The 22184-nt window shown below is 40.6% G+C and overlaps 1 protein-coding gene and 1 long non-coding RNA gene across 2 annotated transcripts in view; one reads left to right on the top strand and one right to left on the bottom strand.

Annotated features, from left to right (window-relative positions):
- Positions 1–22184, bottom strand: part of SLC12A1 (solute carrier family 12 member 1) — a 52027-nt gene that overhangs the window by 5515 nt on the left and 24328 nt on the right. Inside the window, exons 12-24 of the mRNA XM_062628824.1 lie at positions 21682–21789; positions 20789–20912; positions 19735–19836; positions 15087–15242; positions 13400–13499; positions 13202–13313; positions 11590–11730; positions 9584–9690; positions 8659–8741; positions 6067–6210; positions 3996–4127; positions 3659–3770; positions 1177–1263 (exon numbers count right to left, since the gene is read on the bottom strand). Coding sequence (XP_062484808.1) covers positions 1177–1263; positions 3659–3770; positions 3996–4127; positions 6067–6210; positions 8659–8741; positions 9584–9690; positions 11590–11730; positions 13202–13313; positions 13400–13499; positions 15087–15242; positions 19735–19836; positions 20789–20912; positions 21682–21789 — 1508 coding nt within the window. The remainder of the gene's footprint in view (positions 1–1176; positions 1264–3658; positions 3771–3995; positions 4128–6066; positions 6211–8658; positions 8742–9583; positions 9691–11589; positions 11731–13201; positions 13314–13399; positions 13500–15086; positions 15243–19734; positions 19837–20788; positions 20913–21681; positions 21790–22184) is intronic.
- Positions 1–22184, top strand: part of LOC134168788 (uncharacterized) — a 29563-nt gene that overhangs the window by 819 nt on the left and 6560 nt on the right. Inside the window, exon 2 of the long non-coding RNA XR_009966671.1 lies at positions 5220–5327. This is a non-coding gene — a long non-coding RNA (uncharacterized LOC134168788). The remainder of the gene's footprint in view (positions 1–5219; positions 5328–22184) is intronic.

Below are 22184 nucleotides of genomic sequence, written 5' to 3'. Positions count from 1 at the left end.
TGTGAATTGAAACAGGAGGCTGGGCACAGGCTGGACTTTGCTGTATGGCCAGGAAGTCAAGAGATGGGTTAAAGGCAGTATAAATATAAGTACATGCAGTATTTAACGTTGCTGCTGCTAAGTTGCCAGAGACTTTGTCAACATCCTGAGTATATCTGTTTTGGTATCTAAAATAGTGATAATCCCCTTAATATGAGTGAAATAAATGGGATTCCAGCTGGGAGAGAGTTGCCCTGGTCTCGCAGGTGTCTGGCACGGTATTTGCTTGTTCTGTTCAGATAGTGCTGATGCAGCAAATATGATGGTTTGTTAATGCCAGATACAGACTCTTTTTGATAGCTTTTATTTATGTAGAGTCACTGCATGGTACTAGAAAAAAGAGAAGTATTCTGCACAGTTCTTTATATATTTAAAAATATTAACTGGGAGATGGAGGGCACTAATAAGTGACTTTAGGTATCTAGCACCTACTTTTGTCTACATAAAGCAGAAGAAATGGGCAATTTCTATAATGACATGTTTTCTAAAACCAGGGCATAAAGATTTTATTTTTTTTATTTAGCTAATATAGTTGGAGGTGGAGCTTCCTGAGCTCTGTTCTACCAACTTCCTAACCTCTGCCTGACAGCATTGATTCTGTAGGCAAGTTAATTTTGACAAGCATTGAACCTTCATTATATTTTGGTGATAGGGGAGTATTATAATAATGTCCTTATAGGAAAGGAGAAGCATGCTTATGTTTGGCCAGAAAAATACTAAGTTTAGGAATTCATGGTAAAACCCAGAAGGCTGAGTTGGCAAAGATGGAGAGTTTGCAAGAGAACTGTGACTGACTGAATGATACGGTGAAGAGAAGTCTGTTGCAACCAAATAGATATGAAAAGCCATAATAAAATACCTGTTATATTTTGTGGCTCATAAGTGTGGTGTTTAATTAGTCTGTATGAAAATTAAGTCTTACCAAATCATAAAGAAAAAGGCTGCCTCTAGTTTTGACCTTTTAGGTTGTGGTTCTGTTTGTTTCTCCTGCTCAAGGTACTTTAGAAAATGATTGTAATAAATTGTCACTATTACTCTTTGTGGATTGTTTTAATTTTTTCAAATGCTCAACATAAAAGAAACAAGCTCCTGATAAAGGCCAGCTGCTAAGTAATGGGTTTGGGTAATGCTTCTTACCTCTCTTTGCTGGGCTTTATATTGATATCACAAATGATATTAATATCAGCAAATTTTATTCTGAATTTGCTTAGAAGTGAAGCCATCCTGAAAACAAAAGAGAGAACATTTTATCTCAAAAGAGAGAACTGTATTTGAGTGTTTTGCATCAAAGAGCACTCATAAATGAGTTAAGATATCAAATGCATTTGTCTCATTATCTGTAACTGTATGACAAATTATTTTAAATGCCTTAGTGTTTCAGTTTCTGATTACAGAGCTGGATTGATGTGATTGCTGTAGTATAACTCATTTAACTGGCAATCGATGAAAATCACAAAATATTGAAATAAATAGAGGGCACGGTGTTTACATTTTGGGAGAAAATGGTGCTTCAGGTTTTTGCAAAGCTTTGAATTATAAAGGAAAAGTACTCAAAATGTGGGAGGACAGAATTCTCCAACACTTGGAGAGGGCGTCTGTTCTCTTATCAGAATTCTATGCATGGAATATATACATCACTGGTATGTGCTGGTGAAAATTGGGTCTGGAAGGTTGGTGTGCAATACTTAACAAATCTTTTTCATTTATGAATTTGTATTGATCTATTCATATGTTGTCTTTACATATTGTCATCAAACTAAATAATTTGCTTTTCTGCCCCAGTTGGTAGGAGGAATAGTTTATAACTTTGTATGTGTTTGTGCTGAGGGTAGAGAGGTTTAGTTATGTCAGTTTTGCCTTTGGTTGAAGCACAGTAGGGAACTTGTATTCCCCCCTCTCCTTTCTTTTGGGAGGAGGCTTTTCTTGTGGGTTGGTTTGTTTGTTTGCTTTTGTATGTAAGCTTTGGAATTTGAAAAGGTCAGAAAGTTCCTAGGAGCAAACCATGATAAGCTTATATGACCTGAGAATTTACTTGTTGGTTTTTTCTGCTATACTGCTTATAGTATATACTGCTTATACTGTTTTTTTCTATATACTGCTTATAGAAATTTTTATGTCCCTCTGGGCAGTCCTTGTTTTGAACATAAAAAAAGAACAGTCTCAACTTCTATGGAAAGGTTTTAATTTGGGGAATTCCATGTTAGCAAGAGTCCAGATAAATTTAATTTCTGAATTGGAAATACAATGGATGAAACTGTAGTTGGATGTCATTGTGTCAAATGTACGTATGGAATGGAATAGTCACCTGGCCTCCAGGTTTGTCTCTTTGAAGGCTTCTGTGTGTGGTGGGTAGCATATGCTGTTGAGGAAAGCTAGTATTTAGGTAGAAATGCATACACTTCAGTGTTTTTGGAGACAAACAAGGTTTTTGTCAATTGTACTGACTGCTGTTCACTCTGGCTTTTGTAGGACAAGCAGTGTATACAGGTGCCAGAACTGGCCCTGTGAAGATCTGTCATGTTTTGACAAATCCCATTGGATGCCAAAACCTCCTAATGTCTCTCAAACTCTGGTGACTTGAGTTCCTAGATCTATGCGCCGGTTCAGTCCTGAACAGTCGAGTGTGGGCAGGGAGCTGAGAATGCTTCCCTGCAGGTGCTTGAGCAGCTGCAAGGCTTTTTTTACCCAGTGATAAGAATAGCCTGTACAAACACTTGTGGATCTCTTCTACAGAAATATGTTAACTTTAGGGTAATCCTTGCAACTGGCAGAACAACACTGGAGTAAAGTTTGCTTTAGGTGAAAGCAAAAGCTTAAGGGAGCATCCCTGTGGTAGCTGTCTTTGAGACACTGTGTCATAGTCGTAGTGATCCTGGCTAAATTCTGACTCCTGTCCTTGCACCCATCGCTCTTGTTTTCCACTGGAATTTTGGTTGGATATGTTGGTTTTTAACTCACTACATGGTGCTGCTGCAGTCACTGACTTCCATCCCAAACTGGCCTGCTTCCACCTGTGGTGAAGTGGCTGTATCTCTAGTGTGCAAAGTGCTTTGGAAGGAAAGGTCATCATACAGTGATGATGAAAATAAGTTTATATTAGTACCTTTCATTTGCTTGGATATGAATGATGATGATGAAATCTAGGCTTTCTTTATAAAGCTAAGTCAAATCAACTTGGTCTTAAAGTTCATTAACTTGCTCTTTAACTTCTTTACATTTTACCATGGTTAATCACATTTATGTGAGCTATCTGTCTATGGTATTTGCATATGAGAAACTTCATGTGCGATTTCACTTATTATTAACTGGACAATCTCATGTAAATCCCATAAAACTAATTATATTCTCATTATAGAGTGCAGACCACTGCTCTAGAGAAGGGAATATGAGCTATTAATGGGAAAAATTGCTGGATGTAAGTTTCCTTTGGTATTTGCCATTTACATTGAGCCTTGAGGGCTGTGCTGTAAGCTCAGCACCTTTCTATCAAGTACATAATTTTTCTTCATGCTGTGCTCAGCACAACAAACCAGTTGTGCTGAGAAATTCCCAGCTTCCTGCTGTATATGCATTATATTCATCATCAATTCAAACTCTCTAAATGATAAAATATATTTACACTAGTTTTTCTTCTTCAATCCTATTGACTTTTCCTCCAGTGAAGATCCTTAGTTTGCAATTTCTCCACTTCTTCCTGATAGTTAGAATGTAAGGAATTAGGATTGTTAGACCTGGAAGAACACAGGAAATTGCAGGAAAATCATATTAGTGCATTGTGTGGTAAAAATTCCGTCCTTCACTTTGGCAGTGTTGGACATAGTTTATTCATAAAACATTTAAGGCAGACAGAAAATTGACTGTGTAATCTTAAAACAGTTTTGTGCAAGTTGCCAAGTCTGTTTTTGTATTTGGTAATAAAAATCTCTCTCCCTGCAGTTCTTACTCCAGGTCCTTACCTCCATCATCGAACAGCCACCAGATGTCAATTGAACCTTTTCCTTGCTTCTTCTTAAATTGAGTGCTGGCTTCTAGCAGCTTCTGATTGAATTCACCCACATGCATTGACTGCATTGTGTTAATGGTGCTGTCTGTAAGGAGAAAGAAAATACATGGAAGGGTTTCTGACAAGTGAGGCAACAAGTAGCTTTAGGGAGCCAAGTGGAGAGAAAGCTTTAGGAAAATGAACTATTTCTGGGAATTTCTGTACTTTAAATATGAAAAAAAAAGTACAGTGCAAATGCTGTGGACTTCTAATACACCAACACACACAGAAACTAAAGCCTGTGTAACACGTTCTCGCTAGACTGTAACATCTTGAGGAGGGTTACCTGATTATTTGTTTTGTGGATCTTTTTAGTTAACCCAAGGTTCACAGGGGCCTTAGAAAACAATTGGGAAATATCTGAGAGATTTTAGAAGGAAATGGCATCGTTTTGTGTCACTTACAAGCTCAGCTGTCTTGTGAAATACAGAGCTCCCTGAAATGCACAATAACAGTGGAGAAAGAGCTAATGTATGGCAAGAGCACAGGTGAAGCTAAGGCTGAAAGGCAGAAAACAGAAATATATATGGCAACTTCTCTGTGCTTGAGAGGATTGTTGTTAATTGAAAATAAACTTTGATTCTTGCTGTTTGCTTGGCGGGCTTTAAAAGGTACAGTCTTGCCTATGTGCTAATAATATCTTCTCTCATTCCATCTTTTGAAGACTGTGGCTTTATTACTGCTTCTCTTTCGATGGTTTCAAAGAGGCTGTGTTAGAGCAGTATTTTAAATGGAGCAGACAGGCTTCCTTAGAGGTTTTACTCTGATCTGCTAGGTTCTGAAAATACTTTGTTTGGGTTTCCTGTATTTTTAGAGTGTGGATAGGATAGTTCTAAAGCAGATATTGGTTTTCCTCTACAGTTCTAGCATCTGGTCTAGAAGATGCAACGACTCTGGGTAAGATGAATGTATAGGTAAAATGGAGAAGCAGAGATATTTATTAACATCATCTATCTCATATATAGAGCCGAAGTGTGTAATTTGTGTTTCCTTTATGCCTTTCTGAACTAAATTGAAAAGAGTAGTTGAAACAGGGGTGTACATTCTTGTGGTATTGTTATAAAAATATATTCTACTGAAGCCTGCAAAATGAACTGGAGTCTGCCAAGTAAAGAATAATGACATTTTATGTTTTCAGTCTGTAGATCTTCTTGATACCCATGGGAGCTGCGTGCACAGCCAGATGTTATAGTCTCTGCAGGTGAAAATTCTGAGAACACTTGCCTGCATGCAGGCATGGCTTCAGGTGGGTCATTATCATTGCAGCCCAGCAGTTGTGAAATGAGACCTTTAATTCTGGCTGTATTTCTGTATCATTTCACTGTATCTGAAATGTAATTTTGATTTCATCGCCTATACATTTATGTGTTAATTAGTTATTTCACAGCATGTTGTATATGTGCTTTCAGTACTTTTGCCACTTTCATTTGTGCATTTTTAGGAAATTGTGCTTAGGATATAGAGCAGTAGTGCTATTTTTACCTGGTTTTCAGCTGGGTACTGGGTTTGTGTGTGTGTATGTTGAGGAAAGTGAGATTGCTTGTTCCCTGAACATTGTGCATATATTCCTGTTTCCTTTAAGAAGAAGGAAAAAAGGCTTCTATTTAAAAACTGAAAACTTGCTATTAAAAAAACCCAACAAAACAAACCCCAACCTGTTCTATATTCCTCAGACTTTAATAACCATGTGCTATTTTTGACAAATGGAGTTTAACATAAGCCTGAGCTGAGAAGCTCATCTAGCAAATGAGGGGGAAAATACAGTTGTCTTGTATGAGGTACCATGTCCCACCAGCAGAGGGCTCTCACTCTGCTCTGCATTACATTGTTGTGGCCACCAAGTCAGCTTTGCGCAGAGTAGGTCCTGTTCCAGGGGCTTATATGCTGCTCAGGAGTTTTTGCCTTGGAGTCAAAGTCCCGTTTGCATATTGGTGACAATCTGATGCACTGAAGGGTCAGGAAGAAGTTGTCAGTTTGGAACTTACCCTTTTTTGTTTCATGTTTTGAGATATTGAGTGTCCTGGCTTTCCTGAAGAGTCCACAGATGCCACTTTTTCCTTCTTCAAAATCGTTTTCTTTAATGGTAGCTTCCAGTGCCAGTCTCTCCTGCTCCAGCTTCTCTAACTCCTCTGTGTATTGGGAAAAGTAAGGGAACTGGTAACAAATAATTTTCTGTTTTAAATTAAATCACTTACTGAAATGATGGGGGTGATGTAATTGTTGTGGTACTTTGTACATAACATAAAGCTGCTGGGAGGAAAAACTAATTTAAAATTATTTTTCCTTGCAAAGCAATAGGGAGGAGAAAGCTGAATTCCTCCCTGGAAGCCCTAACTTAGGGTGCCCCCATCTATAGCAATGTTGTGTACTGAAGTGCTATTCAGCTGTTCTCAGATTTCCTCTTCCAAATCAAGTTCAATATTACTCTATTTTATCGTTACTGCAGATGCTGTTTATTGAGTCATGTTTGTGGATTTGGTTGGTTGGTTTCTTTCCCCAAGAATTTGAAAACTCAAGAGGAAAGCTGTTTTTCTAAAGTGAGAAAGCTGAGGTATTGACTTCTATTGAACTTTGAGACTCGGAAATGTGTAAGGATCCTGAAGATGCAATCAGTTTCTATGTTGAAATGTTTCTAATGTTTTAGGGTTGGTTTTTTTTTGGTTTTTTTTTTTTTTGCATTTGCTGCAAAGATGTAAGATTTAGATAACCAATTCTGTAAATTCAGTAACATAAAAGAACAGTTTAGTCTTAACAATATTAGACTTCTGTCGAGCAAAAGGTATCACGTGTTACCGTGGAATATATGCATGTGAGACATTAATTAATATGATCCAGGCATTTGCCTGCAGAAAGGTTTTTTTTTTCATAAGGAAAGCTTCTATTTGAGTAATACATGAACTAAGAGTGAGATTAGTTCATTTGAGACATTGTGTTTTAAAGAAACTAAACCTTTCCTAAACTAGGCACTGTTAGCTCTGTTGGCAATCTAATTTCTTTTACTTTAGCATCCATGACAGCCATGTGCTTCTGATTATTAGACATGATGATGGTTACTCAAAACTAAAATTTCAGTTTCTCTATTAAACTGAATAATCTAACAAGTATAATAGAATACTGTTCCGCCCCCTATAATCCTAATTCTTTCTTATTCATTTTGTCTTAATGCTTGGAGAACATTTGTTTATTTGCAAAGTTGGTATTCTGATGTCTGTGTCCTCTGAGAAGTCAGTTTCTCAAATCAAGCAAAGAGACAGGCAGATCTCTTTCAGGTATCAGTGAGGAGGAGAAAAAAAAACCATGGTTTGGATTTTTTTCCGTAAGTCCCTGTAGTTTTGCCCCATAGCTCTGCGCACACAGCAAGCTGCCAGTCTGCTGGGTGAGTGTTCATTTACCCTTGCTTCTTAAAGGAGTTTCTGGCGCCTTTTAATTCTAAGAGGTGATTTGCTTTTGAGAGTTGCCTCATCCTGGAAGCTGTCCTCTTTAATGGAGAGTTAATTTTGCTTATAATTAGCAAAGGCACTTAACGTCCTTTCTGCATGTTCTCCCCAGGAGGTATGAGCGTGGTCTGTGTCTCTGGGAAACAGGGTAAGCTGGAGGCAGGTTTACAGCAGGCGGCAGCAAAGAGTCGTCAGTCTTTTTACGCTCGCCTGTGTTCCTGGTCTGCAGATTTTATCTAATTCATTTATAATACAAAGCATTTATCTGCTGTGGAGGACAAGGGTTGCTAGGAATAATGTGCAGGTTTAGGCGGTATCTGTCTGCTCAAGTGGCCAAACTTTTGAGAAGTGGGAAAATTACTGTACTGAAAACCTGGAGAATTGTTCTGATGTTTTTTTTTCTATGGAGTCATGCTCCCTCCAGGGTACCTGAGGAGCAAGTTACCAGTAACAATAACTCTGTGTCCTGAAAAAGAAAATCGAAGGCCACCATTGTATGTCACTCTTGGAAGCCCTTCATTTAGGTGCAGCTTCCTGCATGCTTTGTCCACACAGATGGCATGTCTCCCTGACTGGCTGTGGTGTGGTGGGAGGTTTTCCCTTTCCCCCTCGGATATGCACCACTTACCTAAGGAAGGATGAACAAAAAGGTGAAAAATAGAGCTGATTTTTTTTCTGTGGATTCCAAATTTTTGCATGGGTCGGAATTTTCTGGGTCTCAGCATTCCACAGATGGTACCAAAAGTGCAGCTTCCTGGTTCCCACTGTTCTCAGAGATCTTGGGTAGGCAGAGGGAGGAGGATGTGCAAAGAGCAGGAAGGAAACATGCCAGAGTGACTGGTTGCTGTGGCACAGCATGATTTTACTACGTTAGTCTCTGCCTGTGCTGGAAGTGCTTTGGGAATTGAGTTCTCTGTTGTGCAGAGCTCCTTATTGTGTGAGGCTTGGCCACCTTCTATCACTGCCAGTGATTCAGCAAGGATTTTGGACAGGATTGAAACTGCAGAAGCAGCAACTGTGGAAGTTATGGATGTAGGAACTACTCTAGAAACCAGGCAGTAACTCTCAGTTTTGGTCAGATTCCTTCTTATGCTAAGCATGTAATCTGCATAGATATTCAGCTGCTGAGTCACCACATACCTTGAACCTGGAGGACCTGGGATATATCAAATCCTTGGCTAATTCTGACAATAATCATTCCAAGCTCGAAATCAAAGGCATCACTGAAAAGGAAGAAAAAGAAGAGTAAATATTCTTTAGCATTATGCATGTCGGCAAGGAAAGCTACTTTGAGCAGATCAGTCCCAGGGAGGTGTTACTGCCATGTATTAGGCTGCTGTAGGTAAAATTGCAGAAGGAACTGCCTAAGCTTAAGTACTATCAACTTTCTTCCTTTACTTAAAATAAGGGTATCACTGGGCATGGGAACAGGTAGGCTATTGCTGAAATGGGTCTTTCTGACAATGCTTTTTAGGATCTAGGTTGCCATTGGATAACTTTTTTTTTTCCTTTCTCAGAGGACATAACAAAGCTGGGCTGGGTTTAGTTATTCTTTCAGTCAGTGGAGCTTTACAGCTGAACTTTGAGGAAGAATCCATGAGAAGCCTGTTTCTAAATGACTGTTTCCTAGCTAAATCCCAGCCCACAGAGCCTACTGAGCCGTAGGCGCACGTGAGATTTGAAGCAAGGCTCTTCCTCTGTCTCCTAGGCATAAAAGAAGAATTCCCTAAGAGAATGTATGTACATTATGGGTTGTTCTTCTCTGAGCTCCTGCTGACTAAAAATGAGAAAATACAGTTCTGCAAAAGCACTGCTGACAGCAGTGCAGCTTCTTTATGTAGCATTGTCAAACCACATCATCTCTTGACAGGGCCAGGTGTTTGCTAAGCAGGTCTCAGTAGGTGTGTGAAGCCAAGAAGCCTTTTTTAATGGGCAGAAACCTCTGTTACAGAGCTAACATATGAACCCAGATTTGTAGGCATTTGTTTACATTGTTTCTATACGTCAAATTCTGTATGTGAATGCTATATTAATCTAGTCTAAGAGGAGTAAAAAAGGGACTTACTGTATAACACCCACATAGTTTTCAACTTGTGTAGCAGTGGCAGTTCTCCAGTCCTTCTTAAATCCAATCACCAAGGTATTTGGTTTCATTCTACCCAACCCTGAGGCCTAGCAATATTAAAACACTGCTTGAGAAGGTATACACACATGCATTTACTGTAAATGAAAAGTAATGGCAAAAGATAACTGAAGCAATGTTCTGGAGACACTTACAATGAGATTGCATTTCATGAATGTCCTTCATGCTCATACCCATGCAGAAAGCAGAAAGATTAGCTCTAAATCATTCCAACTATAAATGATTTTAGATGACAGAAATGTAGTTTTGCTAAATTAGCATTCATTTGCATTTCTTCTGACATGCTCTCATTAAAATGGTTCAGTAACTTGGAATCAAGAGAGAGTTCAAGCACTGTTTGTATGCTTATTCTAACGTAATAGCATAAAGCTCTTATCAGATTTGAAATACTCAATAGATGAACGGGGTCTGAAATCCCTTAAAACACTTCAGATATGCAGAGAAGACATATCTTTTTAAACATATAATGTTGGGGTTTTTTTGCCTTGGACTTAGGAAGTGTTGCTGTTCTGTTTGCTGTATTCTTTCCAAAAGATTATTCAAAATTAGCTGAGCATGCTTTACAGGTAAAGTTTATAATCGGGAAAAACAAATAGTTTGTCAAGACATTAGATTGCCTCCAAAACTGGGCCTGGATGCTAAAACCTGAACAAGTAAGGGTTGTCAGATCTAGATTCAGCTAACCTAATTTTTACAAAAATCTAAATACTCAACATATTGGGAACCTTCAGGAGGAGACCCACAAATACACCAGCTTGTCAAGTTGGTACACTTGCCAATCTTTACTACTAGCAAAAAGAAAATAGGTAAAAACTGTTGGAACCTTGGTGGGTTTTGGTTTTTTTTGAGTAGCGCTGATACATCTGCACTATTTACATTGAAATGAATAATTGGTTGGCAGAGCAGTGCAGGTGTCCTTAAGTTACAATAGTTATGATATGGCTTTCCTCTGTTTGCTGGAAGGGAATTATCTGTGGTCCAGTAGTTCACTTCAGCAATAGTGTTAAAGTAGTAATGGAAGGGAAGAGATCATCAGACTGTAACAGTTCTCAAAAACATCAGAAGGATCTCTTACTGAGAGAATGTATAAACCCAAGATGAAATGTCCTTGTGATGCTTTGATAGAACAAAGGGATCTTTATTAATGATATTGCATCTTGCTCAATTGTACTGTTCATTCAGCAAATGTACAAAGAACCCTGGTAGGCTACCAGTGGGTGACTGTTGCCCAGAGTATTTTAGTCAATTCCCTACTGTCTCAGTTCACACTGATGTCTTTTCAGCAGTGTATTTGGTGCAAAGGATGGGAATTTTCTCTACATTTTGCCTCAGTACCTGTATATTTAAATATTCATATATGTGAGAGAGGGAGATGGAAAATATGAAAACAGCGCCTCTGGGCCTTCATTAAGGCCATTTTAAATGGACTGTTGGAAATGATCTGCTGTGTTCTTAGAGTAATAGAAAAATATTGCAGTCTTTTATTTAGATGGCCTTTTCTCTGTTTGCAGAAAATGTATATTACATATTTTCAGTCTTCAATTAATGCAAAAATATTCTCAGACATTTAATATGCTGCATAATACTGAACAATTGACTTGATTTGAAGTGTATCAAGTGTTGGCTGCAAAGACATACAAATGTTGCCCTGTAGCTGCCTCTCTTTTTTTTTTTTTTTATATATATAATAATGTTTTGTTCATTTAGGAGAGAGTCGGTCTGCTTTGTCTCATACTTCCATAGCCTAGAACGAGACATCTTTATGAAATAACCTGTAATACAATATACGGGTACCCCAGAATGCCCTTTCTGTTTATAACATTATTCACATACATGCAGGGCTTCTTAACAAGTAAACAGTAGTGCTTTACATGAAGGGATGCTTTGATGTAACACTCATCTGTGTGTTCTGTAAACAAAAAGCTTACTTGAAGTAGACTTTTGACTCCATCTCTGAAGCTGTCAGCTGCCACTGCTGTATAAAAGGCTTTTCTTTTGTTCTTTGTGAGCCAAGCCTGCTTTTTTGCCATGCCACTGTTCATCTCCTTAACACACAGCTTGCGTGGTCCCTGCATGATACAATAAAATACGATTAAGAAGGCTTTGTATTGTACATCACACAATGATTTTGAAGGAGTTACCTAGTCTGCTATGGGAGCAAATGAAGAGAGTCAGAAAAATACATTTCCAAAAAGGGTCCGCAGAGATTCAGCCCTTTGAAAAGAATTGTGCAGCTACCATAATTCACATTCTGTTCAAGAGGGCTGAGGCTGCTAATGCTACTTAAATATAGTGATTTTGACACAAAGAAGGACTACTATGGATTGTAACATCTTAGAAAAATATCTAAGGTACATTGAAGCATCCTGGTGTGAATAAGGTCCTTCCCTGACTGGACTATGTAAACAAGTCTCAGCAGATCTAAATATATATTGTTATTCTCCTTTCTGCTAATAGTAAGAGAAAAGGATTGTTGCCATACAATTAAACATGCAAGTGCCTTTGTCACCAGGTTCTTCCAGTAGTCATCTGATAATTTAATGAGACAAAAAAACAATGCCTTCAGCTCTGGGACCTCCAGGGTAAGGATGTGGACCTGTTGGAGTGAGTCCAGAGAAGGGCTGTGAATATGATCAGGGGGCTGGAGCACCTCTCCTGTGAACACAGGCTGAGAGAGCTGGGGTTGTTCAGTCTGGAGAAGAAAAGGCTCCAGGGAGACTTATTGTGGCCTTTCAATACCTTAAGCATGGCTACAAGAAATCTGGAGAGGAACTTTTTACAAGGGCATGTAAGGATAGGACAAGGGGTGATGGCTTTAAACTAAAAGAGGGAGATTTAGATTAGCTTATGAAGAAATCCTCTACTGTGAGGATAGTGAGACACTGGCACAGGGTGCCCAGAGAAGCTGTGGCTGCCCCATGCCTGGCAGTGTTCAAGGCCAGGTTGGATGTGGCTTGGAGCAACCTGGTCTAGAGGAAGGTGTCCCTGTCTGTGGCAGGGGGTTGGAACTGAAGGAGCTTTGAAGTCCCTTCCAACCCAAACCATTTTATGATCCTATACTTTCCAAACCCAATGCTGCAAATCAGTGACAAAGTTGAAAATAAGAGTTTGGGTAACTGGACTTTTGTGCTATAATCCTTTAAGTTGTTTTTGTGTTTTGGGGTTTTCTGTTTTGTTTTTTTTTTTTGATAGTTGTTTTTGTTGGCTTGGGTTTTTAAAGCCTTGCTGTGTCCATTTAAAAAACCCAAACCAATCTTTCCTTATAATGCTTTATTTTTTTTCAAACCGGTTTCGGTTCATCTACTGTGAACTCTGAAATACATCTCAATGAGGCATTTGCCAGCAGGCTCTGTATCAGCCAATAGCTTTCTTGTCAAGACTTATGACAAAATTAATTCTTGATGCAAATCTCTTTCCTGGTCCGCGCTGCCACCCATCAGCACCAGTGAGAACATTGTGTGCTGAGTGAGAGTGGAGTGTGTAATGGAGATCTGCAGCACCCACTGGTGCTGGATTTTCAGTTTTATGAGTTGAGCTTACCGTGTACACTTCACAGCAGATGCACAGCCCATTGTTCTTTGTGAAAGTATGTGTGATGTCTAGCAGAGCAGGCCTGATCATAGGAGCTCCTGTTAGTGCTATGCACTGGGGTCTGTTAGGAGGAAAAAAGAGGTTGTGTTTACTTGGGTGATGTACTCATTCAGAATAAGCCATTCTACTGTTCACTGGAAATCTTACCTGAAGTTTTTCACATGATCTTCCACCGTAGTTAATGCCAGAGCGCTGTCTAAGGCATTAACGTAGTAAAGAGCCTGTGTAGAAGAGCCCCAGTTTACATCTGCGTATAGTAAAGATAAAGAATACGTATTAAACCGTGGGCTTTTTCCCTGTACAAAGATCAGCAATCATGTTACGTGTGAGCCAAAGCAGGGTATGTTCTCTCATGCTTCATAGATATAGAACTATCATTTTGTGCTTCATAATAGAATAGGCTTTGCTCGTGTGATGCAAAAACAAATATGCAAATAAATAATTTCATGCTTTATGTAAAAATTGGAGGGAATGTGCTTCCTCTGTTTAGAAACTGTTTTCTTCTCTGTTCCATTAACTTTGCATCATTCTCCCATGTATAAAATCACGTATTTGCTGTGGGATTTCAGGAAGGTCAGATTAGACCAGTAGGATGAACACTGCTAGGTCAAATTAGCTCTGTTCTATTAAGGTCTAAAATTGTTATTGAAAACCCATTTTGGCATATACATATTTTCTCATTATTGTGCAGTTGTTTGGTGGATGGAGACAGATAAGAAACAGCTTTCCATGTTTTGAGATCTATGTGAGTGCAGCTCAAGTCCCATTATGCTAAGATACAAAGCTAATACTTAGTGCAAGTGGAGGTTTGTGTATAGGTCATCTTATCTAAGTGCTGAGCAAAAGTCACAGTCTTAGAGAGCAGGAGATAGATAGCTTTCGTACAGTGTCTTTAGTGAATTTAACCAAGTTTTAAGCTGCTACTTTGCAGCAAGGACGCTGGTAATATAGTAGGAAAGGGTAGATATCCTCAAATGCTTTTGACAACTGTCTTGTCACAGGTGCATTCTTATACAGCTGGTGATATTTACAGCAAGAGAACCATAGACCATCCCATTGGGTATGGGAGCACAGATAGTGCAGCAATATACACAGAAAAGAATAACACAAGCTCAGACCAGGTGTTGCTGTCCCAAGCTAGGTGCAATGAAAGCATATCTTTTGCTGAAAAGTTGCCTCTTTTATTTGTATTATAATTTTTTCTACTGTAGAAGTAATTCAGATGGTTAGCACTGAAATCTGGACCTGGGTTAGTTTTGTCCTAGATATGAATAACCACTCTGTCTAATCTTGTACTAGTGTTGTATTGGCACACAGATTTCTGAGGACAGCTCCTGTGATCTGCTGAGTTACTAAGCAGTTTTTTCCTATAGTAAAGTGTGCCCATCGTTCTTGATTTACTGAGGAATCGTAAGGAGGTGCTGGAGGATGATCAGTTCAGCTTGCATTTTTGTTGTAGAATGGGCAGCAGGTTTACATTTTGAGTGAGGGCCCCAGATAAGTCAGCTAAGAACACAGCAAAATTCAGATGTGTGGATGGAAAAATATTACGAGTGATACTCAAGTAAGAGCCCAAATGTAGTGAAGGCATGGTAGGAATAAACCTGTATGCTGCAATGTTTACACAACCCCCTGAACCATACTCAAAGTGTCTGTTAAACAGGCAAAATTAACCATACTATCATCTTAATCTGTATTATATACAGTGGGATATAATGGGATATAAAGTATTAGAGAAAAAGTAATGTCTTATTCTGTAAGCAGAATTAATTCCTGTAAAATTCAGTCTGGCTGTATAACACATACACAAAACAATAGTGATCTGTGCCCTTACCTGGTTTCTTATATGTTACATAAATATATAGAAAGAGCTCAATGGCATAAGTGATGAGAGCTGCCCACCAGTTGATGACAAACATGACACCACAGCACAACAGGGCTCCAAAGAGTGACACCCACATGTTATAATATCTGAATGCAGGTCTCCAGCCTGTTTAAAGAGAATTGAGGAAATTGGAAGATCATAAAATACATAGATCAAATGGTGATCCATTGATTCTTTTGCATATACAAACTCACATGCAATTTGTTTCTGGCTCTGTCAGAAGGGGTGGGAGTGATATGTACAAATTCTTGGGCACTGAATAAACAGATACTTTCAGGTGTTTGCTGATGTAGATTTCTATACATATGAGGTACTGGGTCTTACAAGCTTTTTACTACAGACCTTTTCCAACTGCATTGTCCAGCCTGGCTTTGAGTAGCCATTCTGGTTTTATGTATTTTTTTGCCAAATTAAAGCTCACTGGTTCAGAACTGAAAATAGATTTTCCTGTAACTCCAGGTAATTGGCTACTGTATGCATATATATAAAACTTCTTAATGGGAGTTAATGCTGAGAGGAGAGTTTTATCCCAATACTGTAAGTGCACCTGCCTTAAACTTGGAAATTGCCTGGTCTCACTGCAGAAAAATAAAATCATTTGCAGTTGACTTTAAAAAGACATTATTCCTGCTGCTCTTCAGCTGCAGTACTGAATCCATCCCCTGCTAGCAATTGAAATGGTGAGGCGAGCAGTGAGCCTCCATGGGTTGCGGGTCTCTGCCAGGTGTTCTACAGAGCGGACTCTTTGGAGAAGGGAAAAAAACACAGGAGAGGCAAGAAGAGGCTAAGCAACCTTATCTTGGATCATCTTTATAATGAGGGAATGGGAGGGTCCTGCTGTGAAGAAATTTGCTGTCCTGCAGCCTTGCAATTATGATAATCTATCACTGTGAATTGGCAGAAAATAACTGGGGGAAATGAGAAAAGAAAAATGGCTGCGGTTTTGTCTGAAATGTTAAGTAGTGGCAGAGTAGAGTCAGATGGTATGATACAGGGGTATGATATAATAGGCATCACAGAAACACGGTGGGATGGCTCCTATGACTGGAGTGTTGGAATGGAAAGTTACAGGCTCTTTAGAAAAGACAGGCCTGGCAGGTGGGGAGGGGAGTTGCCCTTTATGTTAGGGATAGGCTGGAGAGTATGGAAATCTGTCTGGGGACAGGTGAGAGGTCCACAGAGAGTTTGTGGGTCAGGGTTAAAGGGAATATAGCTATGGGAGACATTACTGTGGGCATCTGTTACAGACCGCCTGATCAAGGAGAACCTGTGGATGAAGCACTCCATAGACAGATGGGAAAAGCCTCACGCTTGCAGGCCCTTGTTCTTATGGGGGACTTCAACCACCCTGACATCTGTTGGAAGGACAGTACAGCCCGGCACAAGCAATCCAGGAGGTTCCTCGATTGTGTAGAAGACAACTTCCTTCTGCAAGTAATAGAGGAGCCGACAAGGAGAGGTGCCATGCTTGACCTCGTGCTCACCAACAGGGAAGGGCTCGTTGGAAATGTGACGCTCCAGGGCAGCCTTGGATGCAGCAATCATGAGATGGTCAAATTTGAGATCCTCAGGACAGTGAGAAGAGTGTGCAGCAAGCTCACTGCCCTGGACTTCAAAAGAGCAGACTTTGGCCTCTTCAGGAACCTGCTTAGGAAGGTTCCATGGGATACAGCCCTGGAGGGCAGGGGGGCCCAAGACTCTTGTTTGATACTCAAGGATCACCTGCTACAAGCTCAGGAATGTTGCATCCCAACCAGAAGGAAGTGCAGCAGGAGGGCCAGGAGACCTCCTTGGATGGATAAGGAGCTCCTGAGGAAAATTCAAATGAAAAAAGAGGCTTATAATAAGTGGAAGCAAGGACAGGTGGCCTGGGAAGAGTACAGGGATGTTGTCCGGGAAGCCAGGGACCAGGTTAGGAAAGCAAAGGCCCAGTTAGAATTAAACTTAGCTAGAGGTATTAAAGATAACAGGAAGGGATTCTGCAGGTATGTAGCAGATAAAAAACAGACTAGGGAGAATGTAGGCCCCTCAAGAAGCTCTCGGGAGAGCTGGCTGCACAGGATTTGGAGAAGGCTGAGGTTCTGAATGACTTCTTTGCCTCGGTCTTCACTAGCAAAGGCTCTGACAAAACCACCCAAGTCTTGGAAGGCAAGTGCAGGGACTGTGAGAATGGAGGAGCTGGCAAATGAAGTTGCGAAGCTGCTGGCCATCATATTTCAGAAATCATGGCAGTCAGGTGAAGTTCCTGATGACTGGAAAAAGAGACATGTAACCCCCATTTGCAAGACGGGGAAAATGGATGACCTGGGGAATTACAGAGCAGTCAGTCTCACCTCTGTGCCTGGCAAAATCTTGGAGCAGATTCTCCTGGAAGGCATGCTAAGGCACATGAAAATCAACAAGGTGCTTGGTGACAGCCAGCAGGGCTTCACTAAGGGGAAATCCTGCCTGACCAATTTGGTGGCCTTCTATGATGGGGCTACAGAACTGATGGACAGGGTAGAGCAGTTGATGTCATCTACCTGGACTTGTGTAAAGCGTTCGACACTTTCCCACACGACATCCTTGTCTCTAAATTGGAGAGACATCAATTTGATGGATGGACCACTCGGTGGATAAAGAACTGGCTGGATGGCCGCACACAAAGAGTTGTGGTCAATGCTCAATGTCCGGCTGGAGACCAGTAACGAGTGGTGTCCCTCAGGGATCGGTGTTGGGACCGGTCTTGTTCAACATCTTCGTCGCTGACATGGACAGTGGGATTGAGTGCGCCCTCAGCAAGTTTGCCGATGACACCAAGGTGTGTGGTTCAGTTGATACCCTGGAGGGAAGGAATGCCATCCAGAGGGACCTTGACATGCTTGTGGGGTGGGCTGATGCCAACCTCATGAAGTTTAACCATGCCAAGTGCAAGGTCCTACACCTGGGTCAGAGCAATCCCAGGCACAGCTACAGGTTGGGCAGAGAAGAGATTCAGAGCCTCCCTGAGGAGAAGTACCTGGGGGTGTTGGTTGATGAGAAAATGAACATGAGCCGGCTTCAGTGTGCGCTTGCAGCCCAGAAAGCCAACCATATCCTGGGCTGCATCAAAAGGAAGCATGACCAGCAGGTTGAAGGAGGTGATCCTGCCCCTCTACTCTGCTCTTGTGAGACCTCACCTGGAGTATTGTGTGCAGTTCTGGTGTCCTCAACATAAAAAGGACATGGAACTGTTGGAACAAGTCCAGAGAAGGGCCACGAGGATGATCAGGGGACTGGAGCGCCTCCTGTATGAAGACAGGCTGAGGAAGCTGGGTCTGTTCAGCCTGGAGAAGAGAAGGCCGCGTGGAGACCTCATAGCAGCCTTCCAGTGTCTGAAGGGGGCCTATAGGGACTCTTCATTGGAGACTGTAGTGATAGGACAAGGGGTAATGGGTTAAAACTTAAACAGGGGAAGTTTAGGTTGGATATAAGGAGGAAATTCTTTCCTGTTAGGGTGGTGAGGCACTGGAATAGGTTGCCCAGGGAGGTTGTGAATGCTCCATCCCTGGCAGTGTTCAAGACCAGGTTGGACGAGGCCTTGGGTGATATGATTTAGCGTAAGGTGTCCCTGCCCATGTCAGGGGGGTTGAAACTACATGATCTTAAGGTCCTTTCCAACCCTAATTATTCTATGATTCTACGAAGTCTATGGAGGTAATTTTTACTCGGCTCCAAGGCTGTCTGGAGCAGATCTGCATTTGTTCAGCTGTGCAGGTAATTAGCCGAAGTGCTCATCTTTTCTGCCCTGTGAACAAATGGCACCGTGCAGATCTATAGGAAGGAAGCTGATGGAGGTGTTAATGTCACTGCTGCAGTTTCTTCACACTGGAAATCAAAAATGTATTCCTCGCTCCTTGAATTGAATAATTGATTCACAATGGCAGGAAATTGACTTCCCTGTGTGCTAAAACCAGTGTTGCTCAGATGATTGACTTTAGTCCTTAAGGTGTCACCCCTTCATGAAAATAGAATCATACATAATGAGAATTATTCTGCTGTGGTGATGCACAAGCCTGAAAGCCAGTATGTGTTCCTTTGCTGCACAAATGTGCTAACCTTGAACAGGACCTCATTGCACCTCACCTTACAATTCTGCTACTAGCAACTGTGGAGCTCTGCTGATGCTTTTTGGTGGACCTGGTCTTGTTCTACATGTTCCTTTTCAGACAGTCTCCCTTCTAATGCAATTACTGTTCTTATGAAAGGCATAACAGGTCCCCACTATACCTTGCTTGCTTTATGTGGCTAGAGTTGGCATAGGTTTTTATCCACCCACGTTGTGTGATAGTAAGGAGGTAAAAACACCCTGAGGAGGAACTTTGCTGCTGCAGTGGGATCCACCAAAGTCTTTTTCATCCTGTACAACTGTAAGGAATGTAAGGACTAGAGCTATTATTTTTTATCTTTTGAACATAAATAAAATCTCATCATATTCCGTGAGAGCAGTAAAACCTCAGATCACATAGCTTAGGTATTTTACAGGGACTGCAGCTTTCTCTGACATACAGTCAAAGCCTTGCAGAGATCAGGCTGTGAAGCCAACATCTAAATCACTGGTGAATGCAGACTCACTCACCTGGAGATTTTGCGTATGAGGCGTGAAAGCAGGAGAAATTAATCAAAGCATATGAAGCCAGGAAGAAATTGGAGATGATGGGAGCAATGGTATTCAGTTCAGCTGCAAGACAGACAGACACAAGTCAGACATAGGCACTGGTTCCCTAGACTGTGGATAGTTTTTTCCTGATGATGTATTAAATCTGTCAGATTTTTGGGAACTGTCAGAATCTGTCTTCCAGAAATAGCTTGGGTATTTTCCTGTGGTACTAATTTAAGGCCACCTTGATATATTTTCATTCATATTGAGTAGTGTCTGCTGATGCTGATTTTAATAATATGATGTACTATGCAAAGTTGTACCTGATACTCTGGTTCTACAGACTGGCTCTTAACGATGTAGAGTTGGTGTAAATTTCAGAATTAATTCATTTTTAATTGAGAGGACAGCTGCATTTTACAAAAGACACAGAACTAAAACTTACTGTTTTGCCTTTTAAATGGGAATCTGAATTTTCTATACTAAACTTCCCATTTGCTTAGTGTCACACCGTTTGCGTTTCAAATCTTGGAAAAACTAATCTTAAAAATCCCCTAAATATGATAGCAGGGATTTTCTACCACCACTGCTGGCAAACTGGGATTTGCTTTGGGGCTGACTGTGTGAAAGGCTTGGCAGAGTAGGCTTCCTAATTAGCTCAGAATTACCGTAGAGCTTTGTGCAGTACAAACTGAAAAACTATTTTCAAAGTTGGTGACTTTGCCTTATGTGGTACAGTCCTAAGCACTGCCCTCTTCCAGCGAGTGAACAGGAATTGCACCTATTCTGCGCCTTTGAAAATGAGGCTGTGGTGGCATTGCTAGAGATGTTACTAGACTCCCTGCTGTTTTGGTTTTTTTTTGTCCTATTTAAGAATAATGGAATTGCTACCAAGGCTCTGAGTGCACTTGGGCTTATGTCAGAGCTTACCTGACTGGAAATTTTTCCAACCATAGCTAATAATTGCTTTAAATTATCAGTTCATACCATTTGAGAACATGAGATCATAGTGGTTGCGTAACAATATACAGACCAATCAAAATGAATGCCATAGCGATCACGAAAGTGAGAACATATCCTCTGATGGGCTCATTGTTTTTTCCATATCCTTTGGCAAAGAAGTGGAGCCCTGTGTAGACGTTGTCCTTGCAAAGAGCCTGGTAGACAAACCAGAACTTAATTCTGTTAGGCAGTGCTTTCTTGCATCAGAAGTTGTTTGCTGTCAGTGAGTGACAGTTTGCTAAGCTTTTGCTAAACAAAAATTAAGACTATCTTAGTGCTTCAAGTACATCTAATGCTACGGCATGTAAACATTCAAATAGGGTGATATCCTGCTATATTATTACATAGTCGGAAAACAGTATCACAGCCATTCCATATTTATTCAGTGCTTTAAAGAAAAGATCAACTGAATAGCTAAATAGAATCTAAATTGGGGGAAACTGAAGCACAAATCAGTGGTTTGGTGTAAGTTGTCCATGTTATCTTTCTGTCCCATGCCCTCTGTTCCCATCCTGTCCACACTGCTACTTCCCACACAGCTTCTGGACAGCCTGTTTGAGCATATCTGCCAGCACCTGAATTTTATGGGCCTGAGGGCTCCTGCATATTGCTGGCACTCCTGTGCTTACAGGATGGTTTTCTGTAAGAAGATAGAAGTGGTCCTGAAAGTATCCTTGAAACTATCTATAACAAGCACACATATATCCTGTAGCAAAGCTGAGCTCTGACCAAAGGAACATCACCACCCTATGAGGGTGATAAAACTTGCCTATTTCTGTAGAAGAACATTCTACATACTGTTTTCCCTGCCTCTTCCTCCCAAGTCTGCAAGTGTTGTTTAAACATATATCACATTTGGCACATAGACTTCAACTAAATTGTATGTATTTGAAGTAAAACAGAGTAAAATTAAATTAATTTTACCTGGAAAACTTTGGGTGCACTGACAAGAGATGCTAGAGCTGATGACAGAGTAGCAGAAAAGATGCCAGCTGTGATGAGAGGACCAAAACCAGACACCATGCTCATCACCTTTAAGCAAAAAAAAGAGAGGAAGATAATAGTCAGGCTTGCATTTGGATACACCTTTTGATCACAGACCCATTTAAGTACTCAGTTTCTACATGTCTCTGCTTTTCACAGTTCTAAATTCAATACGCTACAAATCAGCTGTGAAGTAAGGAAATACTATTATTCCTGTTTTAGTAAAAAGGAATGGAGGCATAGCCAAATTTTTGTACAAGTGTACAGCTGTCTGCTGGGGCAGATGAGTACTCTCTGAGATTTTCTCACCTCCTTTACTAACTGATTGCTGTAAATAACAGCCTCTACTTGATGGGTAAACAGTCAGCTTGTAGCAAGAAGTGTAAATGGAAATGGCAGGAAATAGCACCAAAGTATAAAAATGTGGTTGGAGGTCCTTGCTT

The sequence above is a fragment of the Pezoporus occidentalis genome, unplaced genomic scaffold, assembly GCF_034315485.1.
Source record: "Pezoporus occidentalis ecotype Australia unplaced genomic scaffold, CSIRO_AGI_Poc_V1 ctg11, whole genome shotgun sequence".
Classification (NCBI taxonomy): domain Eukaryota; kingdom Metazoa; phylum Chordata; class Aves; order Psittaciformes; family Psittacidae; genus Pezoporus; species Pezoporus occidentalis.
The sequence above is the reverse complement of the archived record's forward strand: the minus strand, read 5'-3'. Positions and strand labels throughout refer to the sequence as shown.